Genomic DNA, 18507 nt, shown 5'->3' with positions numbered 1-18507 from the left:
TAATCTATTTCACAGTGTTCAATCCTGGCAAATTTAAGATCTTCTTAATTTACTTCTACTTTCTTCGTCGTAATTTTATTATTCCATCCTATAAAGTCTTTCCGTATTCGTTCATTTTCACTCTCCGATGATACTGCTGTAAAAACTATCAAGAAAGCTATGATCTTTACGAAGCGATTTTTTAAAAAAATCTGTACCAACGTATCCCAGTTCGAACGCTATTAATAGACAGTTTCACTTTCGGTTTTTAACACACGTTCGACAAGGATAGCAACAAAGAAGTAAAACGGTGTAATAATCGATCAGCCAGTGGTTTGCTCGTTGAACCGAGGAATTCGCTTATTGTCGGTAATCCGCGTGAAAAATCTCTCATTCCCCTTCAAAAGTGATAACGATTTTCACGAATCTCGGTCGTACATTGCTAACACAGGGCAAAGGAACGATTAATTCGTTCGGCCATTATTTTTCCACGACTTTCTCCCCTCTACTCGTCGCCCACGATGCAACAAGAAACAAATCGTTTTAGACCCTTTTAGCTTACTGATCTGGTAATATTCGATTTAAGCGACGATAAATTCAACAATTTTCGACACCTCCGATAAGGAGACAAATTTAAGGGAAAAGAAGACGATTCGGCAGGAAGATCGTAAGGGATCCGATTTGACGTGTCAAGTGCTTAAACTTTTTTTTTGTTATTTAATTTGTACTTTACAATTCGTCCAGCTGGATATTTGGTAAATTCTTTAACTTATTTGCTAAATAACATGTGGATGGCTACGCCCAGCGGAATATCATCTTCGAGTTTGACCATTTTATTTCCTTAGTGAGGTTAGTGGGCTGTTTTCTTTTTAGTCTTCTTTCTATCAGAGTTTTGCTCGCTTCAGCAGTCAGCTGGTTTGGATGTGTTACCGTTCTTTCCTTGTATTTTTCTGCATATCTGCCGATTTCTTAATTCACCGTTGGTATTTTTAAGTCTTTGCGTATATCCTCGTTTCTGACATACCAGAGGGCGTTCAATACTGTTCTCAGTATCTTCGACTGTAGCGACTCTAGTTTATTTATGTGGCTCATTGCTGCTGTCCCCCATAGTAGTATTCCGTACGTCCAATTGGTTTTATTCTCGTTTTGTAGATTTTTAATTTATTTTCTATGCTGAGTTTAAAACTTCGACTAGTTAACCAGTACATTTGTTTTCTTTTCATCCGTATTTTGTCTATAATTAATTTAGTATGTTGCTTCCATGTAAGTTGTGTGCCTGAGTGGAGTCCTAGGTGTTTAACTTGCCTTATTTGTGTTATGTGCGTGCCATTCAATTGGATATTTGGTGGTTTCCGTTTTCTTAGTGTAAATGCAATATGCTTGCATTTACTGGAGTTTGCTTTTATTTGTTTATCTTGTAGCCATTTTTCTATTTTCTGATGTGCTCTTGTAGTAATGTGACTGCTGTTTCTGCATTAGGGTGCCTGACTAGTACAGCCGTGTAATCCGGGAATGTCAGTATTTTGCTGTTGGTAGATGTTGGTATGTCGGCCATGTATAGTGTGTATAATATTGGTCCTAAGACGATTCCTTGCGGTATCCCTGCCTTAATGTCTTTTACTTTAGAATATACATCCTTTATTTTTACTACAAAAATTCTGTTGCTTAGGTATAATTTGAGTAACTGGTGGATTTGTTCCGGGAAGTGTTTTTTGATTGTTTGTAAGAGGCTTTCATGGTTCATTTTGTCAAATGCTTTCTCAATGTCCCTGAAGAGGGCTACATATTGTACTTAATTACATTATACTCAAACTTGTTTAAATATATTTTTCTATTATACATTCATCCATGCATTTCCTCTCTCTCTCTATTACGAGATAAAACCTTAACATTAATATATGGGTATCATATCAATTAACGGTAATTAACGTTTTCGTATTTTAATCCGTATAATTATTGTTACACGCGTATCTGGATATTTAAATGTATTGGGTTGGCAACTAAGTGATTGCGGATTTTGTCAATACCACCTCATGATAAAACCCGCAATCACTTAGTTGCCGATCCAATATTTACCAAAATAATGGTTTGATAAATCTGCGAATTACAGGTAGCANATAACATATTTGATTAATTTTCTAAAAAATAATATACCCCTGAAACTCGTGATTTCTATATAGATATTCTATTTCCCCTTGCAATTATACAAATTTAAATTACATCAAGGTAAACTGCAATTTTCAAATTAAAAACTATCTGGATCTATAGATATACAAAAGCATGAACTTTAATATTTTTCCACTGGACGAATTTAAAAAAGGAACAATGAAATAAAAATAATAATACGAGCGTGTAGTAGGTTCCATTGTAAATACACAGCATAAAACAGGGGAAGATAGAGAAGCTCGAGGGACTTGGCCGTGCAATAATAATATCGAGAATCACGCGGCAATAAAGCTTTCAACACGGAAACGAAAACGAGCGTGGAAAGATTTCCCTGATGACGTCCTAACGCTTAGCTCTCAATGCGTGAAAGATCATTTCTCGTGGAGGCAACAGTTGCACGATATGATATGAAGAATCGTCCAACCAAACCTGACAATGTCGACCCCTACCCATCTCTCCATGTGACGAATATTGATCATCGTTGGTGCACAGGAACCAGAGTTTCCTCCTCTATCAACGATCGCAGCTGGATTCTGAATTTTGATCGAGAGAGAACCTTCCGTCTTCCCTAATCTTCCTCTTCCATTTCCGCAAACTTTTGGGAGATTGAGGTATTTCTGGTTGCGCAGATCCACAATGGATCGAAGCGATTCATGGGGAAGAAAAGGGATATCTCTATGGTGGGAAGGATAGATCCAGGGTAAACTGGAACCGATAGCACAGAATTTCCTTCCTGTAGATGATCTTATGTGCGCTGCAGCTCATGAGTACACTTAGGTCGATTTATAGCAACAGTATATCTGCATGAATTGTACCAAAGTTTTTCTTTTTTTTCTTATTTAATTTGTATTTTACAATTTGTTCAGCTGGACATTTGGTAGATTGTACCAAAGTGTAGGAATTAACGAATTAGTTAACTAAATAAAAATTAATATTAATAATTAATTATTTTTCATATTTAAATTATAGAGTTATTTAATTAATTTTTTTATATTTATTTATATATGTATATATATAATAAAGATTAATTTTTTAATTTATGAATATTATATTTATATAAATGTTTTTTATAATATAATTTTTTTCATAAAATAAAAATTGATATTAATAAAATTATTATATTAAGTATATATATGTAAACTCCCTAGAGTTCAAGGGTGATAGGGACTTTCTCTGTTTCACGGACAGCATGACTTTCTTTGTTTCACGGACAGAACGACTTTCTTTGTTTTACGGACAGCCATTTTGAGAGACGCTCATTTACCAAACGGACGGACAAAGAGCAACATCAGAGATAGACAAGACCATAGAAAAAGAGTAATTATTTAAAACATTGAAGATTGACGGAGAAAGATCGGTAGCTCAGGACGTTGAAAATCGATTCTCGATTTTCAGGTAAACACTGCACAGAACTTGTTATTTATTTAATTATTACTGTTAGTAATTGTTGTTAATTATTAATTGTTATTTACTCCTGTATTTCATTTAAGTATTTTCACCATAAACTCGATTTTCAGACTTCAGAATCGATCACCTGAATTACCACGTGATTAACGATCTTACATATATATAAAGCAACACTTGCTACCTTTTAATGAAATCAACGGTTTGTAAATCTAAATCAGCTGCATATATACAGTTAAATATATTTTCCATTCAATAGCAAAAATTTGAAAATTTTCTAAGATACCAACGAAGCAAAATGAGAGACAGTGAAAAGTTTTTGTGGAATTCCTATTAGCATAACTCTCCGTTAATAGAAGTTTGGGAATTTTCAAAATGAAAGAAGATTGAAATATATTAGATGTAAGGAAAATTTTGCATAATTCCTAGAGGCGAGACTTTTTTGCAATTTTGGAATTTTGAAAATTATGAGAAATGGAATAAGGTGGTGATTTGAAAATATCATAGAATTCCTGTAGATTCCGTTGTTAGGATGTATTGGGTTGGCAACTAAGTGATTGCGGATTTTATCATTTGGTGGTAATGACAAAATCCGCAATCACTTAGTTGCCAAGTCAATATATAACACGCTTTGGTAATAACATTTGTCAAGAATTTCTGTATATTCAAAATATCCCACGTTTTCCATTAAAACATTTTGCCCAAACAAATGTTGGTCATTTGAAGGTTTAAAATGGCGGTTAATGAAAAATCATTGTATTTGTGGCTGCACTCGATAGCAAATACCACCAGACGACACCAACTAGTGTCGGACGACGGCAGCGCAGTGGTTAGCGCCTTAGGTTACGAATGTTCGGGATCCGGGTTCAAATCCCGGCACCCGCGGTCCGAATTTTCTTTCCACGCACTTAAATTAGAAGAAAAGCAGCAGTACCCCAGCAGCGACGACATCTACATCCGCAACTACAAATATCAGGGCCTATACACTTCAAATTTGTCTTCCTTTTCCCTCGCTGTTTCTCTTCGCGTTAATTTACAGGACACGTTCGACGGCGCGAATATTCTAAGATAATTATCTCCAAGCAATTTACAATGCGAAACACAGAATTTCACGAACGTGGTGAACGTTGTTAGGTGGGCAAAGGGGGAAACTTTTGACAAAAACGTTTTATCCGAAATCGCCTGCGTCTCCGTAATTAAAATGGAAAATTCTAAAAAATTCACTGAACGAAGTATCATCCGGTTTTTCGAGAAAATTCAGCCGCTGATAAATTAATAAAGTGCTTTCAAATTAGCAGAAGAATCGTGTCCTAGTTCCGAGGACGGAACAGTCTCTGTTTCAATCGAAACGAACATGTTTCTCTTTTTTTTCCAAGAACTTCCTACTCGTGGAACATGTCTATTGAAATTTCTCTCTCTCTCTCTCTCTCGTTGAGGAATCTGAAATTTCGGTAGATTAAATACTCTCGTAATGAGACAGATCTTACTCGACAGGAATTCAATAATCTTTTTAATTAAAACCTTTGCAGAATTTCAGATATAACCCGCTTTACCATTAGATTATTATTTAATAAATGTTATTTCAAAATAAATAGCATTTTGAAATGAAGATCGTTAATCGAATCTTTGTTGATGTTTAAATGAAATGATATGTTTCCCCTTGCAATTATACAAATTTAAATTAGATCACGATAAAAAGCAATTTTCAAATTAAAAACTATAGATATATATAATTTGAAAATTGCTATACAATATTTATACAATTACGAGAGCCAGATCTATATGTATAAGCTATACTATGTATAAATTAATTGATAAAAACCTGGTGATAAAAATCTTGGCTGTTTCGGGACAGTTTCACAAAGTTTATATATCATAAAGATGACCGAAAAATGAGAGAAATAATACAATAATTATCAAATAATGGAAACAAAATCTCGTAAGAAAAATTTCATTGTTACCAGAAACATTGGTTGCTGAATAACCCAGATGATAAGAACTGCAGAACGCAAATTGTAAACTACTGGACGTAAAATATAGAAATCTATACACGTTCGAGAAAATCAAGGCGCGATGGAAGTATCGTAAACCTTTCAAAGAATCAAGAGAATTGTTCGAGCCACGCTGCGAAGTACACTTATCAGCGCAATTTGTCAAACGGAAGATAATAAAGCCGCGGTAATAAATTTGTAGAAACCGTAAAACGTTCTTGGCTGAATATTTTTCCACCTTGGCTGCATTCGAACGATGTTGAAAAATCGTTGAAGAATGGAAAACAATATGAAACATTCGGTAGCGGCGATAATAGCAAGTAATAACGTATTCGCGCTCGCTAACCGTACACTCGGCGACGCGTGTGTCGCGTATCGTATACAGAGCAACTACTCGAAACAGGTCAACTGTTCCAGCGTTCTCTTCTCCATCGATAGAAGTATTCGTGTTTCTAGCGAACATTTTGTCGCCTCAACGAGCAATTACCCCGGACGATTCTATCGGTCGAGGTTAATCCTTTTGTTTCTATCGCACAGTTCACAGGAGGAGAAATGGGAGGAGAAAGTCAGAGACTGTTGTATCGTGGTTCATCAATTTTTTAGATTAATGCATCTCGATCGTGTCCCGCCCTCGAATGCTGTAAGAACGTCTACTCTCGTCTCAAGGCGAGATATGGATGCAAATACTTGACTGAAACGAACAAACAAATAGAGCGTGCTGATACGTTTTTACTGTACGATAATACGGAAAGAGCTCCACGATGGTATATCGATGGTAACAGAGCCGGACTGACTATGTGGTAGTGTAGTCCCTGTGATTTGGTTTCGTTTTCATGTAGTACGTCCGTCTGCTGTATTATTCAATATTTACGCATTTATCAGATAGACATTTTTTATGATTGTGTGCGACTTTTGCAATATTCTGTTCTTTTGTGAAAATGTTTTTATATATTCTGCAAAATTACGTTTCACACTAGTAAAAGTATCAGAATAGATTTAACTATAGAATAGAATAGTAGGATTTCATGCGATCATGGTGGTTTTCTGTAGTATCCTATTGCTTTTAAACAATTTTCACTTAGTTTCATCTATCGAATACATTACTTAGTCGATCTTACGATATTACGTTTCTCATTGTCAAGTTTACTTTCTTATAGTATCACCACTTGTGAAAATGGTCAGGAACTACTCTGCCTTTTGACTGAAGTATTGATTGGACATCGTTTCGATCAAGTAGCACAAAAACGTATTATAAAATTGCTCGCGCTATTACGAACTGACGCTGTCACGATGAATAAAGGAAAGAGCGTGGTACTACGCGAAATTAACTGTTCGTTAGTGAGACTCAACGGTGACTTGCTATTCGTAAGCCAGAGCTGGCATGTCGCACACTATGCCCGTATCAAATCCCGGCAGCTTCTTTCGCACCGCCTCTCGGTGACACGAACATTTTTACACGCATTATCGGTTTTCCAAACAGCCGTATTTCAGCGAAACGAAATCCGGCTGTGTAAAACCTGGTGCCGGCAACGGCCGTTAATAAACATTTCCTGTCCGGTCACAAAAATCGCTGACATTTTAACGCTCTTGCCTCTTCGTGCATGTGTAGCACTCGCAAAAATCCACGTCGCTACGTGTAACGAGGACCATCGTGCCGGTCGAATGAAACAGCATGTTCCCTACAAAAATAGAAAAGAGATAAGACCAAAGAAAAAACAAAAGAGATAGACAAGGAAGAGAAAAAGAAATGGCGGAAGTATAAGAGGAAGAAGAGAAAGGAAGAAGTAGCAACTTGTATCCGTAGTCGGTGAACGTAGTACACACTCCATAGAGTGGAGCAGCGGCAGACTGCTTCCGGTAATGAAACTAGACATGAAGAGGAAGTTCGAAAGAGAGAGGGACGCAGGGCAGGCAGGCAGGCAGGCACGCACGCACGTGGGGACGTTGAACGGTCTAAGGGATGCTGGAGGGGATGCAGGAGGTTGAGGTCGCATTGATTTTGTCTAGACAGGGTGGAGACTAGCTGTGGTATCGTCCTTCGCTCACCGTTGATATTCCGGCATTCAGTGTGGCCGGTGCACGCACCTGCACTCTTGCTTGCAACCGCGTTTCTCTTAGTTACCGCTCTAACCTATACCATATTCTCCTTAAAATCCACGTTTCTTCATCGTGTGGTGTTTTCATTCTCTATATCTCCGTATCTTTTTCTCGTACGGCGTGTTATTCCTCCCGATCTCGATTTATCTGAAAAACACGTGAAGTTAGATCACAGTTCGCGAGTGAAAGCTTAACCATCTATGTATCATTACCTGTAAAATTCACGTTTCTTCGCTGTACGTGGTTCCTACGAGTTTTCATATTTCTTTGCAATAAAATATTTCTTCTCTCGATTAAATCTTTCTTCTTCGTCTGTTTCTTGGGAACGCGTCGGGAACACGTGAAGTTCGGTTACAGTTCGCGAGTGAAAACCTAACTATATATATCTGTTATTCCTTTTAAAATCCACGTTTCTTCGTCGCGTGTAGTTGCTCCGTGTTTCTCCGTTTTTCTATATTCCTTTGCGATAAAATATTTCGTTGATCGATTTCGATTTATTTTCTCTGTTTATTCGGCGTGAAAAACGTACGAAATTCGAGGATAGTTGGTGAGGTAAAAATACCCGTGTAAAACGCGCGTTCACACGTAGTCTGTGTGGTTCTAGAGCTTTCACTTAAACGTTCGACGATAGCATCTTTGGAAAAGTGGTGTGGAAGGAGGCGTAGGAGAGGCTCGATGGCTGGCTTTGGCTGGATCATGGATCCGTTGCAATTTCTGGCGTCGTGGTATGTTTTCAAATAAAAGCACTAAAAAAATTTACCGAATGTCTAGCTGGACAAATTGTAAAGTACAAATTAAATAATAAAAAAAATAAAAAGAAGAAAAAAATAAAAGATGACGACCAAAAGGATAGCACGAAGTTTCGTGCTAGAGTAGCCGATTGCTACGATTAGTTTGCTGATTGGCCACTAGTCGCGATCTTACCTCATTATTGATCAATTATCGAAGAAAGTATATTTCTCTTTTCTTCGTCGAATACGAACGAGACACGAACATTTGGCATAATTATTTATTTAACAAACGTAAAACTGAAACCTTTTTACACGATAGTGAATTATCAAGTGACAAAGTGTAGGTTATAAACATTTATACACAAACAGTTTTCATGTTCTTACAATTTTGTATCGTAAATACCATCGATCGAATTGTAATTCGTATAATTCACTTGTAAATCTTCGTCTTATTGTCAAGCTTGTTACTGTCATACGAGAGAATTTATAAACATTGCTAATTTCGCCAAAATTTCCTCCATAGTATTAACCCGTTGCACTCGGAATTTTATTTCAATTTTGTTACCAGCAGCTCCCAATGCTTAGCAACTATATTGTACTCAAGATCTACTTCTTGCATATAGACATCAATATCACTACTGTCAAAGTCCTTATTTATTTCGCGCCTTTCACTCGTTGTAAATATTTAGAGGATGACAGGTATACAATTTTCAAACTCTGAGCAGGTTGATATAAGCTAAGTAAGTAAGCCAGTTCGGTAAGAGCGCCGATAACGTGTGCGCGACATCTATTGATTTGAACATGAAAGAATGTCGAGTGGGACTCGACAAAGGAACTCCTGAGATAAAAACTGATGTCGAATCACACTCCACATAGGAGTGCAAAGGGTTAACTCGATCGTACAAGAAGCTTTGAAGCTCCATCAATCAGTTGTAAGAACTGGTGGGGATCGTAACAGTGAACGAAGCAAAATCTTTGCCAGTTAAGAAAGTACTATTATGGTTATCATTCAGGCAACTAGAATCTGGTTGATCGAAAGGTTCGAAAGTTTTAAGTGGAAAGAGTAATTAAAACGAAAAGTCCAGTTGGTTGTACAGGGATCACGGAATCGTGTATTTTATCAACGAATCGGTCAGCTAACGAGCTGCAGCTCGTTACGCGTCACGCTAATTGAGACCAACAAAGAGTCGCTGCCTGAAACCAAGAGAAAACAGAAATATGATCCGTAGAGAAAGCCGGGTATCAATGCAAATTGCTCGTTTCGAAAACATCCTCAAACTCAATGTTTTCGAATAATACGTAATACCTTCAAACCTATTGCAAATAGTATAACACGAAACGTATGATATACTATATATTTCATATTTTTAATGTTATTATACATTACACAGTTATTACTGTCTCGTTATTGTTGCCTATACTTGTCGCTTCTGAAAAATTGAAAGTAAAATGACGAAGAATATAAAACGAACGACTGAGAAAATAATCGACGAGCATTCTGAGAGCATTTCTGCGTGGAAAGTATTAATTCTAGTACTTTTAATATTAAGTACATTCGAATTGGTAATTATTAAACCGTGAATATTTATACAAAATGATACTTCCATAAATACAATTAAAAAACCGAAACCCAAATAGAGAATTACTTTACCTACCGAACGTTATAGAGAGGATTATACGTTGGATAAATTTCTATATTTTCATATACGTTAAGTGCATTCTTACATCTTCAAATTTTCCGTAAATGTAATATACAAATTCGTAGTCTTATGATTACAATTGCGCTTAAAGAAATTTCCTCTTCTCTATATTTATGAAATGAATGAAAGTCTGCATATATCCCTAATAGATCTATAGGATCTTTCTTCCAGAGAGCTCCCCGAATTTACCAAATGTCCAGCTGGACAAATTGCAAAGTACAAATTAAATAATAAAAAATAATTTTTTGCTACGACTGTCAGAGTGTGGAGTACTAGCAACAATTTTGTTAAACTGAGCTAACAGTTACCTTCTAGCATTCCATGGAAGGATGTACTCTACACACTGAATAACGAAGACAGAAAACAGTAATTTAGAAAGAAAGTTGGATAAATCGACTGGACGAGCGTTCCTCGTGGAGAAATATGAAACGTAGTTCGGCGACGAGACGTTAAAAGTAAATAAAATTCGACGGGATGCCGCAGGGGATTGAATTTCTCGATAAGATAACTTGATCCGTTTAATTTTGCAAATATTCATTCATCCGTCTCGTTGGCAGGCAAGTGAACAATTGGCAACACAGCCATATTCTCGTATAAAGGTCACGTTTGAAGCTGACTTCACTTCGAGGTAAAAAAAAGATATACAGGCGAAAAAAAGATAGGAAAGGAAATATGCAGAACGAAGCTGCAACTCTATTGTTGCGACATATCTAGATAGAAATGAAAACTATAAAAGGGGAAAAGCTGTGCGAATATCGAAACGATGCTCGACATGCTGTTCGCAAAATATTAGCGGAACATCAGTCGCGATACCGCTGACATCGAAGTAAATCGGTCGATTCGCAGCAAACGAAAATATTTAGCCGACGACCTACCATCGTTTGTTCTCGTCATTTCTTTTTTCCTTTCATATCCGTTTTTTTTTATTTCTTTTTTTATGATTCGTTATGATTCTTTCCTATGTAGCTTGGAACGAATATTACGAGATACAGAGGATGTGTCATAAAACATGAATGGATATATTGTTGTCTATTAGCGTGTTTACTGGATGTTCGCGTGCGTTATTAGAACACCCGATAGAGTGGCTCGTCTGCTTTGCTTGCGACGAATGTTTGAAGCCTTCGAGCGAGATTCTACGAAATGAGTAGCTATTTTAACGCTCGATACTTCGGTCAGGTACAAAAAAAAAGAAATTTCATCTCGTCAATATTTGTATTTGATTGTTTATGTAATTTGAATTTTTTTTTATTTCTCAAAATGATTTGGATTTTATTTGAAATAAATTTGGATATTTGGAAACGTAGACGTTCGAATATCTGATATAATGATATTTTTACAGGTATACGTTGAACGAAAGCATTTTCTGTAGTCTTCTCGAGAACTGTACTTTAACTGTAGTTCTCTGTATCATAAATTATTATACTATAGATCGACAAATCGCTGTTCAAAGTTTAACTCCAACATTTCTCAAATGTCTGATGCAAACGAAGATGTCATTGTTAGTTGAAGGAATTAAACGAATTTTTCAACATCCTGTTTCATAAATGAATAATATTCTGTGGACGTTCGTTACGATTATTGTCTGAACTCGTAACGGAGAAATAAATAGAACGAAAACTCTTAATCTTTGCTTAATTACCAACGGGAAGAAAGAGAGAGAGAAAGAGTTGATTAATTGGCTCAATAATAAAATCCACTATAATTCCAGTTGAATTCTAATTTACAACTAACCTACGTAACAGCATCGGTTATTCTGCCAATAAATATTTCGTCAAAAAGTTGCAATTTTTCCATTTTATAATTCGTTGTTAATTAAGGCGATTTAAGACGATGAGAAAAGAAGCGAACATCGTAGAATTTGTTTGTTAGATTAAAGAAAAAAAAGTTGTCCTTTTCTTTCTCATTCATAGACCGTTCCTACGAGAATGAGTGCAATTATTCTCGGTTAAAAAAGCCCGCTTCGCAGGCCGGACTTTTCCTTTGGAGGAAAGGCGAACAAAATTTTAGAGTTCATTAGTATTCATTAAAAACATCGCAAGCAACGTAAGCTCATTAAATGTAAGTTATGAGATCTCTTCTCCAAAGTCTTCTCCATGCTACATTCGATAATTATCCCAGGAAACGAACGAAGCAGCTTCGCTGCCATGAAAAACTCAGACTAATGGCGAATGCTTCGAAAAATGAAAACTACTTCTAAATTACAGACCCTGTTCAGGTTGACTGATAGAGCAACGAGTGGATGAATTTGTAATAGAAAAATATATTGAAACAAATATAAGTATAGGTATAGCGTATGAGGTCAAGATCAAATAAATTATTACCATTATTTATTAATTTCATGTGTGATATTGTTGAGGTTAAGTGATACAGGAACGACTGGATGAATTTGTAACAGAAAAATATATTGAAATAAGCATAGGTATAAGTACAGGTACAGTGTCTGAGGTCAAAATCAAATAAATTGTTATCATTATTTATTAATTTAATGTATGATATTGTTGAAATTGACTGATAGAGGAACGAGTGGATGAATTTGTAATAGAAAAATATACTGAAATAAGTACAAGTACAGGTATAGTGTATCAGGTAAAAATCAACAATTTATTTATTATTATTTATTGACTTAATGTATGATGTTGAGATTGATTGATAGAGGAACGAGTGGATGAATTTGTAATAGAAAAATATACTGAAATAAGTACAAGTACAGGTATAGTGTATGAGATAAAAATCAACAATTTATTTATCATTGTTTATTAATTTAATGTATGATATTTTTGAGGTTGACTGATCGAGGAACGAATGGATGAATTTGTAATAGAAAAATATACTGAAATAAGTACAAGTACAGGTATAGTGTATGAGGTAAAAATCAACAATTTATTTATCATTATTTATTAACTTAATATATGGTATTTTTGAGGTTGACTGATGGAGGAACGAGCGGATGAATTTGTAATAGAAAAATATATTAAAATAAATATAGGTACAGGTATAGTGTATGAGGTAAAAATCAGATAAATTGTTATCGTTATTTACGTTGAAATGGTCACCACTTCTAAGAAAACTCTACATCTGGTCCTTTTAGTTTTCTCAGGCACTAAAGCCATTGACAGCGTACAGACAATAGACTGGGACGAAGGCAGACCATAGACAGTAGACAGGCGACGATGGCCTCGGGGCTTTCAGTTATAGGGTAACACTGCTAGCGTGCGGATCTGGACCAGCTTAAATTATATTCCTACTTTTACTTACACTTCTGTATTAAAATATATTTTCTCCATTACAATTTATCCACGCGTTCCTCTGTTCATACATCTAATAACCTCAACAGGTTATGGGCCCAGAGCTGTAAATTGTAAGGTAGCAACGCGAAGTGAATAAATTGTTAAAGCGTTGTGCTTAGTAAAGTAAGTGATAGTGCTAAAATGGAATCAGCAAGTGCGAAGATCGAGATTTTACGTGGTGAAGAAAACTGGCTCCAGTGGCGTTTTGTTATGCGTACACTTTTGGAGGAAGATGGCGACCTGATCAACGTGTGTGAAGGAAATTTGTGTCATCCAGGTAACAGCGCGGAGAAGGAAATCGCCCGTGAAAGATTTTTAAAGGCAGATCGGTTAGCGAGAAAATTAATCGTGACCTCAGTAGGAAGGAAACCGTTGGATCTTCTTTTATGTTGCACAACAGCACATGAAATGTGGAAAAAGTTGAATGCAGTATATGACATGAATTCGGATGAGAATCTAAATATGGTCCAGAAGCAGTTCTTCGATTTTAAGTGGGAAGAGTCTGAAAATGTCTCTCACAATTTATCAAAGTTGGAACTGATAGCGACAAAGATGAAAGCCCTTGGGAGTGAAATTGGCGAGAAAATGCTGATAACACGCATTTTATCGGTGTTACCAAACAAATTTGACCATTTTCACAGTGCGTGGGATTCGGTGGAAGAAGGAAAGAAGACCTTAGACAGGCTTAGTACCAGGCTGATGACGGAAGAAATCAGATGGAAGAAAGATGACCAGGAAACATCGGTGGCGCTGGTAACAAAAGGTAACAAATATAAAAGGGAACAGCAGAAGCAGTCAAGCAAACGTGAATACGAGAAACAAGGACCAAGCTGTTTCAACTGTGGAAAGATTGGTCATCTAAAGAAGGATTGCTTTAGATGCTTTATATGCAAAAGGAAAGGTCACACCAGTAAAAATTGCTTTAAAAATAATAAAGGAAACAACAGTATAGACAACCAGGAACCCAGAAATCAAAATCGAGATCACAGCGGAATTGGTCTATTAGAAAGCACCTCAACGATACAAGCGGCAAACCATGATGTTTGGATAATCGACTCAGATGCTACGGATCACATGACAGTACGACAAGAATGGTTCAGCGTCCTCGAAAAATTCGACAGCACGGTGAAGATAGATATCTTTAAGTATATGCTACGTGTAGACAATACTAGTGCCGTCAAATTAATTAATAATGCAGAATTCCATCAAAGAAGTAAGCATATTGACGTAAGATATCATTTCTTGCGAGATTTATACAATAGAGGCGAAATTGATGTAACGTATGTAACAAGCGAAGAACGACTGGCAGATGTATGTACAAAGGCGTTGCCAAAACCAAGATTTGAATATTTAAGACAAAAGTTAGGTTTGAAAAATAAAAAAGATATTAAGAAGTAATTTGTTTGTAGAGATGTAGAGTTTTTAGGGAGGGTGTTGAAGTGGTCACCATTTCTAAGAAAACTCTACATCTGGTATTTTTAGTTTTCTCAGGCACTAAAGCCATCGACAGCGTATAGACAATAGACTGGGACGAAGGCAGACCATAGACAGTAGACAGGCGACGATGGCCTCGGGGCTTTCAGTTATAGGGTAACACTGCTAGCGTGCGGATCTGAACCAGCTCAAATTATATTCTTACTTGTACTTACACTTTTGTATTAAAATATATTTTCTACTTTACAATTTATCCACGCGTTCCTTTGTTCATACATCTAATAACCTCAACAATAAGTATAGTGTATGAGGTCAAAGTCAAATAAATTGTTATCATTATTTATTAATTTAATGCATGATATTGTTGAGGTTGACTGATAGAGAAACGAGTGGATGAAATTGTAATAGAAAAATATATTGAAACAAGTATAAGTATAGTGTATGCTGATCCAGATGCTCACTTTTACAGTGTTACAATACAATAGGAAGGAGAAGGATAGGGAGCATGTTCATATATTTGTAGCAAAGGACATTACCAAAAAGTTAACCTTGGTGTGTAGCTGTAACTGAAGGCTACAAGAAACAGCAATGGAAATCTACTTATAGCTCTTTTGTTTCTAGACCTTGTAATCTAAAACAAAATTTATATTCAAGGGCACAATAATATGCATCTCTCCTTATTTGTGATTTTTTTCACTAAATTCTATTCTTTTTGTAACAGCGGTTCGCAGTTCACGGATATACATAAGCAAAGATGTAGAGTTTTTCTTGAAGTAATTACTTCAACAGACCGTACAAGTGTTTCTTCATTATATCCTTTTTTTATATATTTCCATCGTCCACGGAAGAGTTAAATTAACTCTGGACAATGGAAATTAGTTTTTCTACAAACTCAAATCAGAAAATATAAAAATACATTTCCTTTTTTTTTGAACTTACTGCCCCACATAAAGCGTCTACATTTTAACTTAATACAATATGTCCAATATGGAAATATATTTAATACTCTTGTCCATGAGCGACTGGATATGAAATACGTCGATTTTAAAATAAATGTATCTTTTATTTTAACAAATCAGTCGCTGAGAAAAACTTGTAATGTTTATGTTACAGGGACCCCCTCGACTCCAATTATGCCAGGAGGCACACCTGGGACCCCATCTTCTAAAACCAAGGTAAAGTAGCAAATCTTTCTTTCATATTTCAACGAGCAAAACAAACAAAAATAAATATCTCTGTTTTCCATGAAACATTATTTACCACACGGTAATAATACATTTCCAAAAAAAATCTTTCACCATAATTAATTTATTAAGTAACCTAATTTTTTGATTTAATTGAGTAAGCTAAAAATGATAAATTGAGTAACAATTAATACATGTTGCAGGACAAGATAATGATGAGAACGAAGGTCGTGGTAGCTCTGTACCCTTTTCGAGCAATCGAGGGTGGCGATTTGTCCCTCGAAAAGGTAAGGGAAACTCGATTTTTCGGTTTTTTTATTGAAAGAATGAACAAAAACAACACTCATAATAAACCGTATCACGAGTCGACTTATCCGCGTGGTACGAAGTTCACGAACATCGATAGATAATAAAATATGTAATACGCGATTAAACGGCGGTAAAAAGGATCGATGCACGGGATCGTTTAACGGACGGTTCTATAATGCAGTTTTAATTACATCGGGGAGAACCTGAAGAACAATAATTGCCCATTGAAACGGAAATCCGAATCACATAAAAGCAAACGACAGTCGATATTCGATTGTGAATGGGCCTTCCATATCTTTTCGTGCTTTGCGAAGATTCCAATAATTATGCGTTCGAATAGTACGAAATCGCATTCAGCCTAGAGTAGCTACATAGCGAATATAGTTTATGATCCGACGTTAAACCGAACGTTACCGCGGTCTATGCTAGGGAATTGCATTGTTTCCTATCAAATCGTATTAAATCGTAGCGCGTGCACTGGAGCTGAATCGATTGGAATCGTGTTATGTACAACGTGAAACAAGAAGAAAAGCAAACTAGCATTACATGGTACGTATCGTCTTAAATCGTTGAATCGATTCGTAGCCGGTTATGTCAAACTGTACCAAACGAAATCAAATCTGATCGCGTCGTAGAGATGAAAATTATTCGTCGATAAAGTAAAGCGTATCATACCATATGAAGGTAAATGTTATCCTAAGAATCTGTGTTATACCACGATGCAAACTAAAAGGTATCGTAGCAAACTGAACTACGTAAATTACGCCGTTTGTATCGGTTCAAATGGAACTTGACCAACCACAATTTAATCGCGGCGAACACTTGTTCGTCCTATCGGATCCAAACACGCGTACATATTACGTTAATAACCGCGCCACTATAAATCGATTTGATTCATGCGCTATATCATACAGAATCGAACAGGCAAATTGAATTACGAGGAATTAGAAACTTTGCACCGCTGTCCAAAGCTTTCGAAGCAGTTAAGTAAAATTTCGAACTTTTTAGATCATTCCTTGCGAAAAATACAGATATAATATTTTTTGTTCCAAAATGACCTGGTTCTGGCTTGACACAGTAGACAGTCTAGTTTAGGTGGATAAATGAATTAAATAATTTTGCTATCTTCGATCACATTTCCCGTGATTATGCGATTTTAAAAAAATATGCAAGAATCGTTGTTGCGCGCGATTTTTTGTCTAATTCTAGCTATTATGATTTGTAAATACTTGAAAACAAGCAATAGAACGGTAACAAATACGGATATAATGTTCCATAGAATCCTATTTACTGATGAGCTTTTTCTTATTATATTACATTACTTAACACGTTGAATACCATGGGGTTAGGTTAACGGTGATCGGTGAAATTAATGCAGTATAAAACATATAAAAATAGTTTTATTTATACATGAAATATACATCTATTATATGTGACCCCACCAGTGGCTGTCGAACATAGGAAAAACCCGCTATGTCTGTGTTTTACCTTAATGAACAGTAATCCTAAGGAACGTTTCGGCTTAAAAGATGTGATGGCAATTAAGGACGTTGACAGTAAAGTAAAAAATGCTAAATCTTGTGACGGTTCTTTAAGATTATTGCTGGTCCGAATAAGTATGACCGAGGGATGGATTATGGTTTATGTTAGGCCCCGGGACGTAACAACATAGAACAATTATTTAGCAACGCCAAGAAACAATATGAGATAATTGATAATCGCAAAAAGTAAGTGAATCGGGCGAAATTGCACTACAGCGCCACGGGGGTCACCAGTAACCTCAGTGAGATAAATTCATTAATGATGATTATACACCGTAGCATTTCTGTTGTAGGTAATATTTCAACATTATATGTATGGCATAATACAAAATTTACCATAGCGCCACGGCCAAATCTTGTAAAACTGGCGTGACATTCAACGTGTTAATATATTATATTACAAAAGAAAGAATATAAAAGTACAGGTTGCAAGTAAAATCGGAAAAAATAAGAAATTTTTGAAAAATGTATAGAAATGTTAGAAATGTAATTTTTCTTTTTACAGAATCCGTCTGGTTAAAATATTACTGTTACTTTTAACCTAACACCCAAGCAATATTTAGTTCACTAAAAGATTTAACTGCTTGGAAACTTTTTGACAATAGATGGCGCACCTAGAACCACCACATGCTTCTAACGAGGAAACAAAGTTCGGTCAAGGATCATCGTCAGTAATTTCCTTTC

At 36.0% G+C, this 18507-nt stretch overlaps 1 protein-coding gene across 9 annotated transcripts in view; it reads left to right on the top strand.

The window, feature by feature from the left end:
- The window catches only part of LOC122577230 (tyrosine-protein kinase Btk29A), a 271717-nt gene that overhangs the window by 246557 nt on the left and 6653 nt on the right, over positions 1-18507 (top strand). For all 9 annotated transcript variants that reach the window (XM_043748383.1, XM_043748385.1, XM_043748384.1 and 6 more), the window contains 2 exons: positions 15903-15964; positions 16177-16260. In XM_043748383.1, the coding sequence (XP_043604318.1) occupies positions 15903-15964; positions 16177-16260 (146 nt within the window). The remainder of the gene's footprint in view (positions 1-15902; positions 15965-16176; positions 16261-18507) is intronic.

The sequence above is a fragment of the Bombus pyrosoma genome, linkage group LG18 (genome assembly GCF_014825855.1).
Source record: "Bombus pyrosoma isolate SC7728 linkage group LG18, ASM1482585v1, whole genome shotgun sequence".
Classification (NCBI taxonomy): Eukaryota; Metazoa; Arthropoda; class Insecta; order Hymenoptera; family Apidae; genus Bombus; species Bombus pyrosoma.
The sequence above is the reverse complement of the archived record's forward strand: the minus strand, read 5'-3'. Positions and strand labels throughout refer to the sequence as shown.